The sequence below is a fragment of the Leptodactylus fuscus genome, chromosome 8 (assembly GCF_031893055.1).
Source record: "Leptodactylus fuscus isolate aLepFus1 chromosome 8, aLepFus1.hap2, whole genome shotgun sequence".
Taxonomy (NCBI): Eukaryota; Metazoa; Chordata; class Amphibia; order Anura; family Leptodactylidae; genus Leptodactylus; species Leptodactylus fuscus.
The window spans coordinates 18,676,428-18,694,559 of record NC_134272.1 but is presented as its reverse complement, the minus strand read 5'-3'; the positions used below and the strand labels follow the sequence as shown (position 1 = coordinate 18,694,559).

The following is an 18,132-nucleotide window of genomic DNA, read 5'->3' as shown; positions in this document are numbered from 1 at the left end:
AGACACTGATATGTATTAGGAAATTTTGGAAACATAGAAATGTAATCCTTTCCTGATCAATGGACTAAATTATCACAACTAGAGATGAGTGAATCGATTTTGTAGAAGTGGAATTGGATCCAAATTTCAGGAAATCTTCAATTCACCAAGAATCCGGATTTCTTCATGCTTCGATGCATCAAATCAGCCTCCACTGCAGGGACAACTCCCAGTGCTCCACCAGCATACCACATGTGCAGGGGCACAGCGGTGTCACACTGTTCTACACCTCGTTTGCCTTGGCAAATGGAGTCACACAGGGGAGGAACTCCTCCGTTGTCTCAATCAAGAAATCAAATCCTGGCTTTCTCCAAGAGAACTTAAAATTGGAACCATGGTGTCTGACAATGGGAAAAACATGGTGTCGGCGCTATGTCTAGGTGGGCTGAGCCACGCAACCTATATAGCGCACGTGTTCAATCTGGTTGTCAAGTGTTTCCTTAAGTGTTCTACCCATCTGCAAGATATCCTAAAAATGTCAAGGAAACTTTCATACACTTCAGCTACTCATACACAGCCAAGCAAACCCTCCTTGAGCTGCAGCGGCAGAACAGCCTCGCATATCACAGGCTGATATGCGATGTTTCCACCTGTTAGAAGTCAACCCTCCATATGTTGGCTCGTCTATACAGAACAAAGAACAGAGAAAAGCCATAAACAATTTCTTGATGATACAAGAGGACACTTACTCCCCCGGGTAACTATGGGAAGAATATGCAAATCCGCCTTCCATGATGTAATTAGGAAGACAGTTGCTGCCTCATTGTTGCAAACCAATAGAGGGCGCTCACTGGAATGTGCAAGCCTGTCTTAAGACAGGATTCCAGTGAAATAACCCAATAATGGCTGCTCCCTTTAGCCTCATGCCCGACCTTCCAAGAGGCCTTTGTTTAGCAATGACGCTGGGATTATTACCAGGTTATAGTCTCTCAATCGAGGACAGCTGTTTCGATCTGGTTGGATCTCATCAGCCCGATGTAGAGAGGACTATAACCTGGTAGAGGTGAGAGGCTTAGACAGGGTTCGGGGGATATTGTCACTCCTTAGGGAGAGACCACCATATAGGTGTGTGGAGACTTGTTAAGCCTTTAGCACTCCACTTTGCAAGGAACTATGGGAAGAATATGCAAATCCGCCTTCCATGAGGTTATAGTCCTCTCTACATCGGGCTGATGAGATCCAACCAGATCGAAACAGCTGTCCTCGATTGAGAGACTATAACCTGGTAATAATCCCAGCGTCATTGCTAAACAAAGGCCTCTTGGAAGGTCGGGCATGAGGCTAAAGGGAGCAGCCATTATTGGGTTATTTCACTGGAATCCTGTCTTAAGACAGGCTTGCACATTCCAGTGAGCGCCCTCTATTGGTTTGCAACAATGAGGCAGCAACTGTCTTCCTAATTACATCATGGAAGGCGGATTTGCATATTCTTCCCATAGTTCCTTGCAAAGTGGAGTGCTAAAGGCTTAACAAGTCTCCACACACCTATATGGTGGTCTCTCCCTAAGGAGTGACAATATCCCCCGAACCCTGTCTAAGCCTCTCACCTCTACCAGGTTATAGTCCTCTCTACATCGGGCTGATGAGATCCAACCAGATCGAAACAGCTGTCCTCCATTGAGAGACTATAACCTGGTAATAATCCCAGCGTCATTGCTAAACAAAGGCCTCTTGGAAGGTCGGGCATGAGGCTAAAGGGAGCAGCCATTATTGGGTTATTTCACTGGAATCCTGTCTTAAGACAGGCTTGCAAATTCCAGTGAGCGCCCTCTATTGGTTTGCAACAATGAGGCAGCAACTGTCTTCCTAATTACATCATGGAAGGCGGATTTGCATATTCTTCCCATAGTTCCTTGCAAAGTGGAGTGCTAAAGGCTTAATAAGTCTCCACACACCTATATGGTGGTCTCTCCCTAAGGAGTGACAATATCCCCCGTCCCCCGGGTAACTTTAACATTAGCCAGCGGCCACTCATGTGTGACACCTGCCATTACCTCGTTCCCTTGGAGGAGTGCATGGCAGCTGTGGGATGCGGTGGGGGTAACAGGAGTAGTATGGGCTTCATCAGCAGAAGCTTGAGTCACTGACGAGCAGTTCTCTTCACCCGTATAGTGAAGAAGCTGCTAGACACAGAACAAAACTTGAATCATCAGGTGGTGCTATACGTAGAGTGCACCCTGCCACCCGTCGTGGAAGATCAGCTGGACTTCTGGGCAGCCAAACTGGATTTGTGGCTGCAACTGGCCGAGTTTGCCCTGGAAAAGCTGTCACACTCGGTCAACTGGTCACTGTACGGCCTCCTAAAGCTGTTGCTCCCACCACATTATATCGACTTGCAACTCTGTGGCCTACTCTCGCTGCTGCCACTTCTGCACTCTTTCACTGCGTCACTGTATAGCCTCCTGAGGCTGTTGCTACCTCGACATTATATTGACGTGCCACTCTTGCAACTCACACTGCTGCCACTTCCACACTGTATGGGCCCCTCATGCTGCTGCCACCTCCTCACTCTGCCACTGGGTCACTGTATGCCCTCCTACGGCTGCATTCACACGGAGTAACACTGGGCGTAATTTGAGCTTATTTTTACAGGCATAAAAATCCGAGATTCGTATTAACGTTGCATTTACGTAGCGTTTTTTTTTTTTTACTATGAGCGCATACGCGGTATTTTTTGCTTGCGTACACGCTCCGCATTTTTTAACAGAGCGTGTACGCGAGCAAAAAACACCGCATACGCGCTCATAGTGAAAAAAACACCGCGTAAATGCAACGTTAACGCGACCCTCGGATTTCTACACCTGTAAAAATAAGCTCAAATTAAGCCTGGCGTTACTCCGTGTGAATGCAGCCTAAGGCTATTATTGCCTCCACATTATATTGACTTGCCACTCTGTGGCCTACTGAAGCTGCTGCCACCTCCACACTCTGCCAATGGGTGACTGTATGGCCTCATAAGGCTGCAGCAACCTCCACACTACTGCAACTGGGTCACTGTATGGCCTTCCTCACGCTGCTGCCACCTCCACACTATATACTGGGTCACTGTATGGCCTCATAAAGCTGCTGCAACTTCTACATTATATCACTTTGCCACTCTTGCAACTCACGCAGCTACCATTTCTGCACTGTATCTGCCCCTCATGCTGCTGCCACCTCCTCACTCTGCCACTGGGTCACTGTATGCCCTCCTAAGGCTATTGCTGCTTCCACATTATATTGACTTGCCACTCTTTGGCCTACTCAAGCTGCTGCCACCTCCGCACTCAGCCAATGGGTGACTGCATGACCTCATAAGGCTGCTTTCTACTCCACACTCTGCCACTGGGTCACAGTATGGCCTCATAAGGCTTCTGCAACTTCCACACTATATACTGGGTCACTTTATGGGCTACAGCCTCATAAAGCTGCTGTAGCTTTTGCATTATATCACCTTGCCACTCTGTGGCCTCCTCATGCTGCTACTATCTCCACTCTGTCAAGGAAGCTCTACTTGTATAAGCATTTACTATAACAGGCTCTGTAGACATCTATGTGGAATCAGCAGACGAGGGTGTCAAAGGAGTGCACGCTTTGATGCTACTGTAGGATCTTGAGCTTCTGCATGGTTATTTATACCTGGTAATAACATTGACCTGTAATGCTGAGTTCACACTCGTTTTATTTGGTCAGTTTGGGCCCCCAAATAAGTGAAGTGTTCAGCGGTTTTAAGAGTGAAACCTGTTTTGCGTCATACTCAATGAGTGTCTGACTACCACAGCAAAATCAAAAAGGAATATATACCGAGCAACCACAGATGATACACTTAAATTAGTTGTGCACAAGATACAAGAGAGATTCACAGCAGCAGTGGTTTCATCCAAAACCCCTTGGGGAACGACAGATGCACAAAGATGACCGATGGATGTGAAGAAAACTGCGCTACTCTCTTGGGATTGACAACACACGCACTTTATTCCGTTTTCTTAAAAACACTACCACAGCAGACTCCCCAAGTGTGTTACTGCAAGGCACAGTGTTCTACACAACTATACAGGCTCTCTGCAGTCAGGAAATAGCTTTGTTTTTTAACGTTATTCACCGCGAACCAGTACGGATAGAATCAAATCTTTTTGGGAAATCCAGAGAAGCAGCTGAATGGAATTTTCCAAAACTTCGCTCATCTCTAATCATAACCATAAATAACAGAAAACTTATAGTCAAATATCATGTGTTATTTATATCACATAACACAATGGCATTATTTTCATCGATATCCGACTACATCCCTGTATGTGTCCACCACAATGTCCGCTCTGAAGGTCTCACATATGATGGTTACTCACTAGGATGATCTTTCTCTACAAATTTAAGCTCAATATCTTATAATAAAATGAGATGGAGATACAGGAGACATTAGTGGGAAGTAGGGTTTGTAGTTATGTCATATATCCTAAATATCTCTGTATTCATTTATTGTATTTGTGCAGAAACTCTGCCTGATGTGAAGATTGGAGAAATCATAGTGCCAGAACTGATACTACATAAGAGGGCCACGCTGGAGTGTACACTACATAACTATATACAAGGTGTTCACACTGTAATATGGTATGAAAAGAAGGAGGACACAGAACCGATAAATGCTGCATATAATCAACGTAGACATGTAACCATAATAAAATGCAGTCAGTCGGATGACCAGCAAAGCTACAAAACCTATCTGGCCCTCACACCTGTAACAAGAGCAGATGATGGAATAAAATATATCTGCAGAGTGCAAGGACCAAACTCTGAGGAGATAATAGAGAACAGTACAGGATGTCTACAAGTGAGCGGTGAGTAGAAACTGATATTATATAGGAAATGATTTATATATATATCCAGTATGTCGCTCATACCTCTGACTCATATACGTGATATAACACTGTAAGACACAATTATCAATATCAGAATCATTTCAATTAAAGGGCTTGTCCCACAAATAAATATGATTATCTGAAGGCAGAGGAAATAGGGGGGCATCACAGGAAGTCCCCTCCGTGAATGGTGTCTCAAGAGCCATGTTTGCATTGACCACTACATCTGACAGGGCTAAATCTCCGATCTGAGTAACCTCCGATCAAAGACACTGTGGGTGGATGTCTGCTGGTCATAATAGCAGGTAACCACTGGTGGCGCCAGCTCATCTTCAGTATGCCAGATGTTGGAAAGGAGGTAAATATGGAAAAAGTATTAGTTCCTTACATAGAAAATAATATGAAATACGGCGTTATTCACATTTATATCAAAGGCCTCCACTGTAGATTGTATTCAAATAATTTAGAAGCTTAGCATCAGAAATTTTCTATGAAGTCGTCTCCTACAGCTGTACCTGTACATTTATTATATGACGGCCACAGCTCCTGAACATACATTGAACCATGAAATAGAATCATCTTTACATATAATTCTCTAGTCAAAATGTTTACAAGTCAGGCACAGGATAAAAATTATATGACAGATAGTCATTTATCAAAAATTCAATGTTTCTTAGGGCTGGGGCCCCACGTTGCAAAAATACAGCGTTTTGGCCATGGGGGAGAAGCAGCATTTTCAAAAACTCGCAGAATGTCAATTATACCTATGGAAACGCGTGTGTTTTCTGTATAGGTGGAATAGGTGCAGTAAGTCCGCAGAGGAAAACTCTACAGACTTTCTCTGAAAAAAGCTGCGGAAAGAACTGTGATGCGTTTGCGACACATTTTTTCTGCTGTGTTTTTTTTCCTATGTCGGCTACATGGGGACTTAGCCTTAAATGGATTTCTACTGCACTATTTCTCTATTTCTAACTATATGTAAACTTTTTCAAAATTAAGATTGGTCACTGACTACACTGGAGATTATGAATAACCTGATTGATTATTAATAATTGTTTATTTTCATGTAGAACACGAGACTCCAGGTAAAATAAATACACAAGAGCGGAGGAAGGAGGACATAGCAAATTCATCTTCAGGCTATACATCTACTCACGAACAAGAGATGATGAAAACTCCACAACGGAGTCATAAAATATCTGCTGAACAAGAGACTGAGCAATTGTTGGAGGCTGAAAAAATTGAAATTACGCCAAAACATAGAAACAGCAAAGGACTGTGTGGTAAGTCTCTGGACTGAAGACACTGATATGTATTAGGAAATTTTGGAAACATAGAAATGTAATCCTTTCCTGATCAATGGACTAAATTATCACAACTAGAGATGAGTGAATCGATTTTGTAGAAATGGAATTGGATCCAAATTTCAGGAAATCTTCAATTCACCAAGAATCCGGATTTCTTCACGCTTCAATGCATCGAATCGCATTTTTTTTAATAAAATGGCTCCTTAACATGTTAGGAGAAGGGGCAGGGAACTCTGGGAACGTGGGATCACTCACAATGCCAAGTGTGCAGCTAATCAGCAGACAGCTGCCCCTGTGATGTCACAACCCTATAAAAACCAATAGCTATTTTAGGTACAGCCATTTCACATCCCTCTTACTGCAGGGACAGACAACAGAACAAGCTAGGGACAGTGATAGAAGTTCAGGGAAAGAGGATTGCAAGTGAAGGGAAAATATAGGGAGGAAATCAAAGAAGAATTTGGGGTGGTTGCAGCGTCACAAACAGAAAGAAACATAATACACAATGCAGCGCTCACTGCCATTATACTGCTGCTCATTACTCAAACCTGTGTGTTCAAGGTGAAACACAACAAGCCTTTTAGAGCAAAAACAGTGAATTATCATCCACACAGACCTGCACTCATCTGTTCTCACGCCTTTTTTTTAGTGAGGAAAAAAATTAGGGGCTTATTGGTCATAGTGTTCCGAGTACACAATTATAGGCCATCTCTCAATACAGTCTTGGCAAAAATCAATATTTCTTAGCCACTAATCTCTACAGTTACTGGTTGTTGTAACACTTATTTAAAGGTGTTTATTAGTGGGGAAACAGACAAGGGGCATATTTGCCATTCTGTTCCAAGTATAAAATTACAGGCCATTTTGAAGTACAATACTGCCCAAAAAAATCATAATTCTTATTAGTAATCTCTGCCTTTATCAAGCTTTTTTTAAAGGTATTCATTAGTGTGGAAAGAAATAAGGGGCTTAGTTACTGTTCTCTACAAAGTAGAAAATTACAGGCCTTTTTGTCCTGTATTAATTTCCTGTATTAATTAACAGGAGAATAAGGGACCGTGGGAACAGGGGTCACTTATGGAGACCTGAGCTCCCAGTGTCATCTGCATCTGTCCATTTCTGTTCCATCAACTAGAAAAATACTCTATGCTGTGGGCTCAGAGCCACAATACAGTGAGGAAGAGCTACTACAGGACAGTCAGCAGCTAGTGCCCATCCAAGATCTGGAGGAGACATCCTCTGCTTCCTCCGGTAGGCAGGCAAGTAGTGATAAGGAGAGTGGGGTGGGAACTGGTGTTGTGAGCTGTCAGGCTCCTACCTCATATACCATTGAGACAGACATGAGTGACCTGCAAACATTAATGGATGACAATGTAGCTGACCGCAATTGGAAGCCAGGTGATGAAGAGTCTTCATCGTCTTCGGGAGAAGAGGTGGGCAGCTTAATTATGAGGCAGTGGTGGAATCAGCAGCGTGGCAGCAGAGGTAGGTCAGGAGCCATATGTGCCCAGGGTAGACCACCTGCTTCGCAGCAGCCTACCTGCCCGGAAAGCAGGGGTACAGGGGTTCGCGGAGGCAGCGGCAGTCAGTTAGTGTGCAGTGTTGGGGGTAAAATCACCTACTCAGTGGTGTGGCAGTTTTTTGTTAAGCCACTGGGGAGGTGAACATGGCCATATGTTCAATCTGTCAGCAGAAGGTGAAGCATGGGCAGGGTGCCAATGTTAGCACCACAGCCCTGCGTCATCATATGCAGCGCCACCATAAAGTGACCTAGGAGAACTGTGGTGCCAAAGTGGTGGTCCGGCCTGCCGCAGGAAATGTTGCATCACCCAGTGGCATGCACCCCATTTCAGGCAGTCATGGTTCCACCACCTCAGCCAAAGGAAACTGAGTGTCCTTACCATCCTCTGCTGGTCGTGATGCTCCTGCTCCACCTCCTCGTCCTAGCCAGTCATTGCGTCAGCAATCAATCAGAGAATCTATATCTAAGAGACAACAGTATGCGTACACTCATCCAACGATGCAGAAGCTGAACGTGCTCCTGTCCAGGTTGCTGGTGCTGCAGTAACTTCCTTTCCAATTGGTGGATTCTGCACCTTTCAGAGAACTCATGGCTTGTGCCGAGCCAAGGTGGAAAATCCCAAGCCGTCATTTCTTTGCCAAGAAGGCAGTACCAGTCTGCACAAATATGTAGAACAGAAGTTGGGCCAGTCCTTGAGCCTGACAGTACTGACGGTGTCTTCCAAAGTGTACGGCAGCGGCGAGGTGTGGAGCTGTAACTAAGGTCTAGGACAATATATGTCATTTACGACCCTCTGGGTTAATGTGGTGCCTGCCCAGACACACCATCAACTTCTACCTCCACATTCTCACGCCATTGGTCCTGCAATGTCCGCCTCATCCTCCACTGTCCTCAGCCTCCATTGCAGAGACAACTCCCAGTGCTCCTCCAGAATACCACATGTGCAGGGGAACAGCGGTGTCACACTGTTCTACACCTCGTTTGCCTTGGCAAATGGAGTCACACAGGGGAGGAACTCCTCTGTTATCTCAATCAAGAAATCAAATCCTGGCTTTCTCCAAGAGAACTTAAAATTGGAACCATGGTGTCCGACAATGGGAAAAACATGGTGTCAGCGCTATGTCTAGGAGGGCTGAGCCACGCGACCTGCATGGCCCACATGTTCAATCTGGTAGGCAAGTGTTTCCTTAAGTGTTCTACCCATCTGCAAGATATCCTAAAAGTGTCAAGGAAACTTTCATGCACTTCAGTCACTCATACACAACCAAGCAAAACCTCCTTGAGCTGCAGCGGCAGAATAACCTCGCATAAAACAGGCTGATATACGATGTTTCCACCTGTTAGAAGTCAACCCTCCATATGTTGGCTTGTCTATATGAACAAAGAAAAGCCATAAACAATTTCTTGATGATACAAGAGGACACGTACTCACCTGGGTAATTTTAACATTAGCCAGTGGCCACTCATGTGTGACACCTGCCGTTACCTCGTTCCCTTGGAGGAGTGCATGGCAGCTGTGGGATGCGGTGAGGGTAGCAGGAGCAGTATGGGCTTCATCAGCAGAAGCTTGAGGCTAGAGTCACTGACGAGCAGTTTTCTTCACCCGTATAGTGAAAAAGCTGCTAGACACAGAGCAAAACTTGAATCATCAGGTAGTGCTATACGTAGAGTGCACCCTGCCACCCGTCGTGGAAGATCCGCTGGACTTCTGGGCAGCCAAACTGGATTTGTGGTTGCAACTGGCCGAGTTTGCCCTGGAAAAGCTGTCACACTCGGTCAACTGGTCACTGTACGGCCTACTAAAGCTGTTGCTCCCACCACATTATATCGACTTGCAACTCTGTGGCCTACTCCCACTGCTGCCACTTCTGCACTCTTTCACTGTGTCACTGTATAGCCTACTGAGGCTGTTGCTACCTCGACAATATATTGACTTGCCACTCTTGCAACTCCCACTGCTGCCACTTCCACACTGTATGGGCCCCTCATGCTGCTGCCACCTCCTCACTCTGCCACTGGGTCACTGTATGCCCTCCTAAGGCTGCATTCACACGGAGTAACGCCGGGCGTAATTTGAGCTTATTTTTCCAGGCGTAGAAATCCGAGGGTCGCGTTAACGTTGCATTTACACTGCGTTTTTTCACTATGAGCGCATACGCGGCGTTTTTTGCTCGCATAAACGCTCCACGTTTTTTAACGGAGCGTGTATGCGAGCAAAAAACGCCGCATATGCGCTCATAGTAAAAAAACAGCTGCGTAAATGCAATGTTAACGCAACCCTCGGACTTCTACACCTGTAAAAATAAGCTCAAATTACGCCCGGCATTACTCTGTGTGAATGCAACCTAAGGCTATTATTGCCTCCACATTATATTGACTTGCCACTGTGTGGCCTACTGAAGCTGCTGCCACCTCCACACTCTTCCAATGGGTGACTGTATGGCCTCATAAGGCTGAAGCAACCTCTACACTACTGCCACTGGGTCATTGTATGGCCTTCCTCACGCTGCTGCCACCTCCACACTATATACTAGGTCACTGTATGGCCTCATAAAGCTGCTGCAACGTCTACATTATATCACTTTGCCACTCTTGCAACTCACGCAGCTACCATTTCTGCACTGTATCTGCCCCTCATGCTGCTGCTACCTCCTCACTCTGCCACTGGGTCACTGTATGCCCTCCTAAGGCTATTGCTGCTTCCACATTATATTGACTTGCCACTCTGTGGCCTACTGAAGCTGCTGCCACCTCCGCACTCAGCCAATGGGTGACTGCATGACCTCATAAGGCTGCTTTCTACTCCACACTCTGCCACTGGGTCACAGTATGGCCTCATAATGCTTCTGCAACTTCTACACTATATACTGGGTCACTTTATGGGCTATAGCCTCATAAAGCTGCTGTAGCTTTTACATTATATCACCTTGCCACTCTGTGGCCTCCTCATGCTGCTACTACCTCCACTCTGTCAAGGAAGCTCTACTTGTATAAGCATTTACTATAACAGGCTCTGTTAGACATCTATGTGGAATCAGCAGACGAGGGTGTCAAAAAAGTGCACGCTTTGATGCTACTGTAGGATCTTGAGCCTCTGCATGGCTATTTATACCTGGTACTAACATTGACCTGTAATGCTGAGTTCACACTTGTTTTATTTGGTCAGTTTGGGCCCCCAAATAAGTGAAGTGTTCAGCGGTTCTAAGAGTGAAACCTGTTTTGCGTCATACTCAATGAGTGTCTGACTACCACAGCAGACTCCCCAAGTGTGTTACTGCAAGGCACAGTGTTCTACACAACTATACAGGCTCTCTGCAGTCAGGAAATAGCTTTGTTTTTTAACGTTATTCACCGCGAACCAGTACGGATAGAATCAAATCTTTTTGGGAAATCCAGAGAAGCAGCTGAACGGAATTTTCCAAAACTTCGCTCATCTCTAATCATAACCATAAATAACAGAAAACTTATAGTCAAATATCATGTGTTATTTATATCACATAACACAATGGCATTATTTTCATCGATATCCGACTACATCCCTGTATGTGTCCACCACAATGTCCGCTCTGAAGGTCTCACATATGATGGTTACTCACTAGGATGATCTTTCTCTACAAATTTAAGCTCAATATCTTATAATAAAATGAGATGGAGATACAGGAGACATTAGTGGGAAGTAGGGTTTGTAGTTATGTCATATATGCTAAATATCTCTGTATTCATTTATTGTATTTGTGCAGAAACTCTGCCTGATGTGAAGATTGGAGAAATCATAGTGCCAGAACTGATACTACATAAGAGGGCCCCGCTGGAGTGTACACTACATAACTATATACAAGGTGTTCACACTGTAATATGGTATGAAAAGAAGGAGGACACAGAACCGATAAATGCTGCATATGATCAACGTAGACATGTAACCATAATAAAAAGCAGTCAGCCAGATGACCAGCAAAGCTACAAAACCTATCTGGCCCTCACACCTGTAACAAGAGCAGATGATGGAATAAAATATATCTGCAGAGTGCAAGGACCAAACTCTGAGGAGATAATAGAGAACAGTACAGGATGTCTACAAGTGAGCGGTGAGTAGAAACTGATATTATATGGGTATATGATTTATATATATATCCAGTATGTCGCTCATACCTCTGACTCATATACGTGATATAACACTGAAAGGCAAAATTATCAATATCAGAATCATTTCAATTAAAGGGAATGTCCCACAAATAAATATGATTATCTGAAGGCAAAGGAAATAGGGGGGCATCACAGGAAGTCCCCTCCATGAATGGTGTCTCAAGAGCCATGTTTGCATTGACCACTACATGTGACAGGGCTAAATCTCTGTGATCTGAGTAACCTCCGATCAAAGACACTGTGGGTGGATGTCTGCTGGTCATAATAGCAGGTAACCACTGGTGGCGCCAGCTCATCTTCAGTATGCCAGATGTTGGAAAGGAGGTAAATATGGAAAAAGTATTAGTTCCTTACATAGAAAATAACATGAAATACGGCTTTATTCACATTTATGTCAAAGGCCTCCACTGTAGATTGTATTCAAATAATTTAGAAGCTTAGCATCAGAAATTTTCTATGAAGTCGTCTCCTACAGCTGTACCTGTACATTTATTATATGACGGCCACAGCTCCTGAACATACATTGAACCATGAAATAGAATCATCTTTACATATAATTCTCTAGTCAAAATGTTTACAAGGCAGGCACAGGATAAAAATTATATGACAGATAGTCATTTATCAAAAATTCAATGTTTCTTAGGGCTGGGGCCCCATGTTGCAAAAATACAGCGTTTTGGCCATGGGGGAGAAGCAGCATTTTCAAAAACTCGCAGAATGTCAATTATACCTATGGAAACGCGTGTGTTTTCTGTATAGGTAGAATAGGTGCAGTAAGTCCGCAGAGGAAAACTCTACAGACTTTCTCTGAAAAAAGCTGCGGAAAGAACTGTGATGCGTTTGCGACACATTTTTTCCTGTGTCTGGCTACATGGGGACTTAGCCTTAAATGGATTTCTACTGCACTATTTCTCTATTTCTAACTATATGTAAACTTTCTCAAAATTAAGATTGGTCACTGACTACACTGGAGATTATGAATAACCTGATTGATTATTAATAATTGTTTATTTTCATGTAGAACACGAGACTCCAGGTAAAATAAATACACAAGAGCGGAGGAAGGAGGACATAGCAAATTCATCTTCAGGCTATACATCTACTCATGAACAAGAGATGATGAAAACTCCACAACGGAGTCATAAAATATCTGCTGAACAAGAGACTGAGCAATTGTTGGAGGCCGAAAAAATTGAAATTACGCCAAAACATAGAAACAGCAAAGGACTGTGTGGTAAGTCTCTGGACTGAAGACACTGATATGTATTAGGAAATTTTGGAAACATAGAAATGTAATCCTTTCCTGATCAATGGACTAAATTATCACAACTAGAGATGAGTGAATCGATTTTGTAGAAATGGAATTGGATACAAATTTCAGGAAATCTTTGATTCACCAAGAATCCGGATTTCTTCACGCTTCGATGCATCGAATCGCATTTTTTAAATAAAATGGCTCCTTAACATGTTAGGAGAAGGGGCAGGGAACTCTGGGAACGTGGGATCACCCACAATGCCAAGTGTGCAGCTAATCAGCAGACAGCTGCTCCTGTGATGTCACAACCCTATAAAAACCAATAGCTATTTTAGGTACAGTCATTTCACATCCCTCTTACTGCAGGGACAGACAACAGAACAAGCTAGGGACAGTGATAGTAGTTCAGGGAAAGAGGATTGCAAGTGAAGGGAAAATATAGGGAGGAAATCAAAGAAGAATTTGGGGTGGTTGCAGCGTCACAAACAGAAAGAAACATAATACACAATGCAGCGCTCACTGCCATTATACTGCTGCTCATTACTCAAACCTGTGTGTTCAAGGTGAAACACAACAAGCCTTTTAGAGCAAAAACAGTGAATTATCATCCACACAGACCTGCACTCATCTGTTCTCACGCCTTTTTTTTAGCGAGGAAAGAAATTAGGGGCTTATTGGCCATAGTGTTCCGAGTATACAATTATAGGCCATCTCTCAATACAGTCTTGGCAAAAATCAAAATTTCTTAGCCACTAATCTCTATAGTTACTGGTTGTTATAACACTTAAATAAAGGTGTTTATTAGTGGGGAAACAGACAAGGGGCATATTTGCCATTCTGTTCCAAGTATAAAATTACAGGCCATTTTGAAGTACAATACTGCCCAAAAAAATCATAATTCTTATTAGTAATCTCTGCCTTTATCAAGCTTTTTTTAAAGGTATTCATTAGTGTGGAAAGAAATAAGGGGCTTATTTGCCGTTCTCTACAAAGTAGAAAATTACAGGTCTTTTTGTCCTGTATTAATTTCCTGTATTAATTAACAGGAGAATAAGGGACCTTGGGAACAGGGGTCACTTACGGAGACCTGAGCTCCCAGTGTCATGTAATGGTTGTGTCTTGATCAAGAACCCAACAATTATAGACTGTTTGACTCGGTCCCAAGTCACATCAGACACCCCCAGCCAAGACTCGGTGGGTTCGTCAGACAAAACCCTTAGTTGGCATGGCCTGCGAGTAGGCTCTGTACCCTTACATGTCCTCAAACTGCATCTGTCCACTTCTGTTCCATCAGCTAGAAAAATACTCTATGCTGTGGGCTCAGAGCCACAATACAGTGAGGAAGAGCTACTACAGGACAGTCAACAGCTAGTGCCCATCCAAGATCTGGAGGAGACATCCTCTGCTTCCTCCGGTAGGCAGGCAAGTAGTGATAAGGAGAGTGGGGTGGGAACTGGTGTTGTGAGCTGTCAGGCTCCTACCTCATATACCATTGAGACAGACATGAGTGACCTGCAAACATTAATGGATGACAATGTAGCTGACCGCAATTGGAAGCCAGGTGATGAAGAGTCTTCATCGTCTTCGGGAGAAGAAGTGGGCAGCTTAATTATGAGGCAGTGGTGGAATCAGCAGCGTGGCAGCAGAGGGAGGTCAGGAGCCATATGTGCCCAGGGTAGTCCACCTGCTTCGCAGCAGCCTACCTGCCCGGAAAGCAGGGGTACAGGGGTTCGCGAAGGCAGTGGCAGTCAGTTAGTGTGCAGTGTTGGGGGTAAAATCACCTACTCAGTGGTGTGGCAGTTTTTGTTTAGCCGCTGGAGAGGTGAACATGGCCATATGTTCAATCTGTCGGCAGAAGGTGAAGCATGGGCAGGGTGCCAATGTTAGCACCACAGCCCTGCGTCATCATATGCAGCGCCACCATAAAGTGGCCTAGGAGAACTGTGGTGCCAAAGTGGTGGTCCGGCCTGCCGCAGGCAGTTTTCTTCACCCGTATAGTGAAAAAGCTGCTAAACACAGAGTAAAACTTGAATCATCAGGTGGTGCTATACGTAGAGTGCACCCTGCCACCCGTCATGGAAGATCCGCTGGACTTCTGGGCAGCCAAACTGGATTTGTGGTTGCAACTGGCCGAGTTTGCCCTGGAAAAGCTGTCACACTTGGTCAACTGGTCACTGTACGGCCTACTAAAGCTGTTGCTCCCACCACATTATATCGACTTGCAACTCTGTGGCCTACTCCCGCTGCTGCCACTTCTGCACTCTTTCACTGTGTCACTGTATAGCCTACTGAGGCTGTTGCTACACATTATATTGACTTGCCACTCTTGCAACTCCCACTGCTGCCACTTCCACACTGTATGGGCCCCTCATGCTGCTGCCACATCCTCACTCTGCCACTGGGTCACTGTATGCCCTCCTAAGGCTGCATTCACACGGAGTAACGCCGGGCGTAATTTGAGCTTATTTTTACAGGCGTAGAAATCCGAGGGTCGCGTTTACATTGCATTTACACTGCGTTTTTTCACTATGAGCGCATACGCAGCATTTTTTGCTCGCGTAAACGCTCCGCGTTTTTTAACGGAGCGTGTATGCGAGCAAAAAATGCCGCATATGCGCTCATAGTAAAAAAACGCAACGTAAATGCAATGTTAACGCAACCCTCAGACGTCTACACCTGTAAAAATAAGCTCAAATTACGCCCGGCGTTACTCTGTGTGAATGCAAAGATGAAAGAAGGACATACAGCCCAATGGGTGACTGCATGACCTCATAAGGCTGCTTTCTACTCCACACTCTGCCACTGGGTCACAGTATGGCCTCATAATGCTTCTGCAACTTCTACACTATATACTGGGTCACTTTATGGGCTATAGCCTCATAAAGCTGCTGTAGCTTTTACATTATATCACCTTGCCACTCTGTGGCCTCCTCATGCTGCTACTACCTCCACTCTGTCAAGGAAGCTCTACTTGTATAAGCATTTACTATAACAGGCTCTGTTAGACATCTATGTGGAATCAGCAGACGAGGGTGTCAAAAAAGTGCACGCTTTGATGCTACTGTAGGATCTTGAGCCTCTGCATGGCTATTTATACCTGGTACTAACATTGACCTGTAATGCTGAGTTCACACTTGTTTTATTTGGTCAGTTTGGGCCCCCAAATAAGTGAAGTGTTCAGCGGTTCTAAGAGTGAAACCTGTTTTGCGTCATACTCAATGAGTGTCTGACTACCACAGCAGACTCCCCAAGTGTGTTACTGCAAGGCACAGTGTTCTACACAACTATACAGGCTCTCTGCAGTCAGGAAATAGCTTTGTTTTTTAACGTTATTCACCGCGAACCAGTACGGATAGAATCAAATCTTTTTGGGAAATCCAGAGAAGCAGCTGAACGGAATTTTCCAAAACTTCGCTCATCTCTAATCATAACCATAAATAACAGAAAACTTATAGTCAAATATCATGTGTTATTTATATCACATAACACAATGGCATTATTTTCATCGATATCCGACTACATCCCTGTATGTGTCCACCACAATGTCCGCTCTGAAGGTCTCACATATGATGGTTACTCACTAGGATGATCTTTCTCTACAAATTTAAGCTCAATATCTTATAATAAAATGAGATGGAGATACAGGAGACATTAGTGGGAAGTAGGGTTTGTAGTTATGTCATATATGCTAAATATCTCTGTATTCATTTATTGTATTTGTGCAGAAACTCTGCCTGATGTGAAGATTGGAGAAATCATAGTGCCAGAACTGATACTACATAAGAGGGCCACGCTGGAGTGTACACTACATAACTATATACAAGGTGTTCACACTGTAATATGGTATGAAAAGAAGGAGGACACAGAACCGATAAATGCTGCATATGATCAACGTAGACATGTAACCATAATAAAAAGCAGTCAGCCAGATGACCAGCAAAGCTACAAAACCTATCTGGCCCTCACACCTGTAACAAGAGCAGATGATGGAATAAAATATATCTGCAGAGTGCAAGGACCAAACTCTGAGGAGATAATAGAGAACAGTACAGGATGTCTACAAGTGAGCGGTGAGTAGAAACTGATATTATATGGGTATATGATTTATATATATATCCAGTATGTCGCTCATACCTCTGACTCATATACGTGATATAACACTGAAAGGCAAAATTATCAATATCAGAATCATTTCAATTAAAGGGATTGTCCCACAAATAAATATGATTATCTGAAGGCAAAGGAAATAGGGGGGCATCACAGGAAGTCCCCTCCATGAATGGTGTCTCAAGAGCCATGTTTGCATTGACCACTACATGTGACAGGGCTAAATCTCTGTGATCTGAGTAACCTCCGATCAAAGACACTGTGGGTGGATGTCTGCTGGTCATAATAGCAGGTAACCACTGGTGGCGCCAGCTCATCTTCAGTATGCCAGATGTTGGAAAGGAGGTAAATATGGAAAAAGTATTAGTTCCTTACATAGAAAATAACATGAAATACGGCTTTATTCACATTTATGTCAAAGGCCTCCACTGTAGATTGTATTCAAATAATTTAGAAGCTTAGCATCAGAAATTTTCTATGAAGTCGTCTCCTACAGCTGTACCTGTACATTTATTATATGACGGCCACAGCTCCTGAACATACATTGAACCATGAAATAGAATCATCTTTACATATAATTCTCTAGTCAAAATGTTTACAAGGCAGGCACAGGATAAAAATTATATGACAGATAGTCATTTATCAAAAATTCAATGTTTCTTAGGGCTGGGGCCCCATGTTGCAAAAATACAGCGTTTTGGCCATGGGGGAGAAGCAGCATTTTCAAAAACTCGCAGAATGTCAATTATACCTATGGAAACGCGTGTGTTTTCTGTATAGGTAGAATAGGTGCAGTAAGTCCGCAGAGGAAAACTCTACAGACTTTCTCTGAAAAAAGCTGCGGAAAGAACTGTGATGCGTTTGCGACACATTTTTTCCTGTGTCTGGCTACATGGGGACTTAGCCTTAAATGGATTTCTACTG

General features: G+C 43.9%; 1 protein-coding gene and 1 long non-coding RNA gene across 2 annotated transcripts in view; one reads left to right on the top strand and one right to left on the bottom strand.

The window, feature by feature from the left end:
- The window catches only part of LOC142217150 (uncharacterized), a 45,184-nt gene that overhangs the window by 18,875 nt on the left and 8,177 nt on the right, over positions 1-18,132 (top strand). Inside the window, exons 8-12 of the mRNA XM_075285340.1 lie at positions 4,509-4,853; positions 5,945-6,157; positions 11,444-11,788; positions 12,868-13,080; positions 16,827-17,171. Coding sequence (XP_075141441.1) covers positions 4,509-4,853; positions 5,945-6,157; positions 11,444-11,788; positions 12,868-13,080; positions 16,827-17,171 — 1,461 coding nt within the window. The remainder of the gene's footprint in view (positions 1-4,508; positions 4,854-5,944; positions 6,158-11,443; positions 11,789-12,867; positions 13,081-16,826; positions 17,172-18,132) is intronic.
- On the bottom strand, positions 2,536-3,370 carry LOC142217324 (uncharacterized). The gene is made up of 3 exons (XR_012717381.1): positions 3,355-3,370; positions 3,196-3,245; positions 2,536-2,575 (listed from the first exon to the last, which is right to left on the bottom strand). It is a non-coding gene; the product is annotated as an uncharacterized LOC142217324 (long non-coding RNA).